General features: G+C 37.4%; 2 protein-coding genes across 2 annotated transcripts; one reads left to right on the forward strand and one right to left on the reverse strand.

Moving 5' to 3' along the window:
* On the forward strand, positions 1-1,926 carry UQCR-C2 (Ubiquinol-cytochrome c reductase core protein 2). Its single transcript, XM_017630030.1, has 6 exons — positions 1-178; positions 317-456; positions 521-824; positions 885-1,418; positions 1,476-1,697; positions 1,756-1,926. Exons 1-6 carry the CDS (start codon positions 134-136, stop codon positions 1,840-1,842), a joined length of 1,332 nt encoding a protein of 443 aa, XP_017485519.1. The 5' UTR covers positions 1-133; the 3' UTR covers positions 1,843-1,926.
* A 370-nt stretch (positions 1,927-2,296) lies between these two features.
* Positions 2,297-3,693, reverse strand: LOC108374063 (uncharacterized). The gene is made up of 5 exons (XM_017630026.1): positions 3,476-3,693; positions 3,226-3,420; positions 2,789-3,114; positions 2,628-2,729; positions 2,297-2,559 (listed from the first exon to the last, which is right to left on the reverse strand). The coding sequence occupies exons 1-5, from the start codon at positions 3,499-3,501 to the stop codon at positions 2,501-2,503; spliced, it is 708 nt and encodes a 235-aa protein (XP_017485515.1). The 5' UTR covers positions 3,502-3,693; the 3' UTR covers positions 2,297-2,500.
* Between the last annotated feature and the right edge of the window lie 229 nt (positions 3,694-3,922).

The raw sequence follows: 3,922 nt of genomic DNA on the forward strand, positions 1-3,922 counted from the left end.
ATTATCCACTGCTTGGCAGCACTTCTGAGCTGTCAAGTGTAGTGTGAGGATTAGGCCAAGCGAGAAATTTTCTTCAATTAAAAATTTTGGATTATTTCCTTTGCAATAAGCATTAAACGAATATATTTAAAACATGGCATGCAACGCAAACAAAGTCCCATTCCTTCGTACAATTGCAGTAAGTTTTTAGTTGGAAAAAATCGAACAACTCTTGGGTAACCCAAAATTCTATAACCGTGGTTACGTAAAACTGCAAATTGCATATCTGTCACTACATATGATAATACATGAATAATCATCTTTTAACTATTTACAGAAGCGCGGTTTGGCCACAAACCAATGTCCTCGACCATTGGGTCAGGCAGCTGAAGTGAAAACTACTGTGTTAAATAACAAATTAGTGGTTGCCACTGCCGAAGCCTCTCTGCCTATTACGCGTGTGTCCATTGTCTTCCGGTAAGTGAACTTAGCAGATTCAAATATTTTCATATATATGACATTATCTGCATCTTTCTTTCAGTGCTGGATCGCGTAATGAGAGCTATGAAAATCAAGGATCAGCGCATTTGCTACGTATTGCTTCTGGCTTATCTACAAAAAATACTACTGCTTTTGCTATAACTCGTAACATCCAACAAGTAGGTGGTAGCTTAAGTGCAACATCCGATCGGGAACTAGTTACATACACTGTTGAAACTACTTCCAATCAAATCGAGACAGGATTGCGCTTCTTGCAGGATCTTGTTCAGCCAGCTTTTAAGCCTTGGGAACTGTCTGACATCGTGTCCCAAGTTAAAAGCCAAATTGCATCTGTAACCCCCCAGGTAGTTAATGAATTTTACTCGCAGAGCAAAATGAATTTCAACTTCATAAATATTTGAAAGGAACGCGCTGTAGAATTGTTGCACAAAGCAGCTTTTCGTTCGGGTTTGGGCAATTCGATCCATATACCAAAATTCCAAATTGGAAAATTGTCGAGCGAATCACTGTTGCACTATGTGAATAATAACTTTATACCCAGCCGTTGCGCCGTTGTTGGTGTTGGCATTGACCACAACACTCTGTCCGGTTTTGCACAAAATCTTGAATTGTCCTCGGGATCTGGAAAATCGGACTCTGCCAGCTATTATGGCGGTGACGCTCGCAAGGATACAGCCGGCGTTATTTCCCATGTCGCAGTTGCTGGTCAAGGTGCCTCATTGTTGAACCAAAAAGAGGCTTTAGCATTTGCTGTTTTAAAGCACGCTGTAGGTGCTGGAGCTGCTACCAAACGAGGCAACGTAAATGGTCCCTTCGGCAAAGCTATACAAGGAGCCGTAACCGATGCTTCTATTTCGTATGCACCACTTAATGCATCCTATGCTGATGCTGGTTTGTTCGGCTTTCTAGTTTCTACTGATGTTCAACACATTGGCAAGGTAAATTTTTATATCGAAATTCGTTGGAATGCTCTACATGTAAATTGTTTTTATCAGGCGGTGGATGCTTTGACACGCGCTTTGAAGTCGGGCTCAGTATCGTCTAATGATGTAAACCGTGGAAAGGCTCTTCTAAAGGCTGCGTTGTTGGAGAGCTATGCTACAGACAGCTCTTTGATCAATGAAATCAGTGTTCAAGCTGTTCATACTAAACAGGTGCACAACATTGAAGCGTTGTTGTCGGCTGTAGATGGTGTGACTCAACAGGATGTCCAGCAGGTAAAATCATATAAAACTGTGTTTTATATGGAATGATAATAAATTTTCCTTTGCCTAGGCTGCCAAGAAAGCGGGTTCGTCGAAATTGTCCGTAGGAGCTGTAGGCAATCTAGCCAACGTACCATATGCGTCAGATCTGTCTTAAATGCATAATTACCTGAAATAATGATATGTTAAAATTAAAAACCAAAAGATTTAGATGGTAAATAAAAATCCCTTTGATCTTATTGAAAATGAGCCCTTTTTAACGGACTTCACAAAAGGAGAAAGGTTATCAATTCGTCGGAATATTTTGTTTGTATATGTATGTTACCGCATAACTTTGGACCACGTCAACCGATTTCGATAATTCTTTTTTTTCAAGGAAAGGTATTACCTCACAGGTGGTCCCATGTTAAAAAAAAAGTTAACGATTATCTTAAATTTTTATACGAGAATTAAAGTCTGTTGTGTTTTTTTATTTATTTTACTTGTTTTTTGCTTAAACTTAATTGTTAAATACATATGTTTGGTTAAATATTTTATTTTTTATACCGAGTTTTTTTATGTCTCCGATTATCGCAAAAGCTATCGCTTCGCAGTCGATGTGACATCTTTATTTCACATAATATATAAAGCATTTACACATGGCGCAGTAAAAATAATCCTCAATTTTTTGTTTCATCAAAGCTATTTACAAAATTTAATTACACACTTTCTGCTGGCGCATGGGCCATACGTTATTAGGTTATACAAACAATATGAGCACTAGTAACAACTTATCATTTGATTACACATTTTTCGATTGGACAGATTGGGTCACATTAAAGTAGTGCTACTACAATAATGGCAATGAACAGAATAATTATTATTAGCCAGTAACCTGAAATAAATCGAGGTGTTCAGATACATACATATATGGGATAATAATACATTTTAAGTTAAAGTTACCCCATGTACTGTCTTTTCGATTTACTTCGCTGATATTGCCCGTCGCAATATGTACATGCGCATCAACTCTTTCCATAGTATCCGCCAAATTGTCAAGTATATCTGAAAATTTTAGAATTTAAAAACATTAGTAACATTTTATTAGGTGCTGAAACTAGTACCATTTTGGCTCTCTACTTCTTGCCCTAATTGGGAAGCAAGACTTCTTTGTCTTGATATTGTCTGAGATAGAATTTCTAAGCCACGATTTTGACGTTCTAATATATCGATTTGACGTTGTTTCAAAATATTGACATCGCTTAAATTTTCCGATGGGAATGCATTTTCGGTTGTACTCAATGCTCTATTTGGAAAATCAGGCGGCGATTGAGCTAACAGTTCTGCACGCTCCCAACGCGGGTCTTGAGATAATTTACGATGCACATGAGCCAGCTGCGTTTGAAGTACATTCACTTGTTGCTTTCTGCGAACAATCTCTTCAGAATCTCTACGTAAGGATTAGTATTGATATCAAACGTAAGGTAGTTTTTTGCATAAGAATTAAAAATGATACCATTAATTTTAAATGGTGCATGAAATTTAAGAACACAAACCGTACATTGACTGCGCATCTTCTAATAACTCAAGCTTCTGTTTAAGTTCCTTAACTTCCCCCTCGAATTGCTTGAGCTCTCCCTGTATTGCAGATGTTAGACGACTGTATTCATTGGAATTCTTTTGGCGTTTTTCACGCTGCATTATTTTTGAAAGTATTGCCTCATTGAGAGCAAAGCATGCTTCGCATTCCCTCGCCCTATTTGATAAAATACTATTAACTTGTTTATATTTCCGACCTTGAGCAAACTTACCAAGAGTCTACCTCTAGCAGCGACATATTTATTCATTTGTGTAAAACGCAGATGAGTCACCAGGTGAAGACTAATGAAAGTAAATCGAAAATAAATGTTTAACAATGATTAAACCTAACTTTATCAAAGCTATTTGATTATAAGAACAAATTCTAATTATTTATCAATTTCTTTGTCAAACTTATGACAATGAAGTGTCAAATTTTATCCGATAACACTGATTACGTTAGTAATCGTCTGGTACAATGTTATCGGTGTATGTGGTGTTGACATTTTTGAAAAGTTGTAGTAAAGGTCTGAATACAATAAAAACGACATCACCACACGACATGACATTACAGGTCCGTTTACATACCACCTTGGGGTTGCGTTGGGGTTAGCATAGCTTCGACACCTGATTACATATAGTCTGTTCCTTTGAACTTCGGACTAAAACCTGTGGAACTG

The sequence above is a fragment of the Rhagoletis zephyria genome, unplaced genomic scaffold (assembly GCF_001687245.7).
Source record: "Rhagoletis zephyria isolate East Lansing unplaced genomic scaffold, Rhagoletis_zephyria_1.1 Rzeph_scaffold_07285, whole genome shotgun sequence".
Classification (NCBI taxonomy): domain Eukaryota; kingdom Metazoa; phylum Arthropoda; class Insecta; order Diptera; family Tephritidae; genus Rhagoletis; species Rhagoletis zephyria.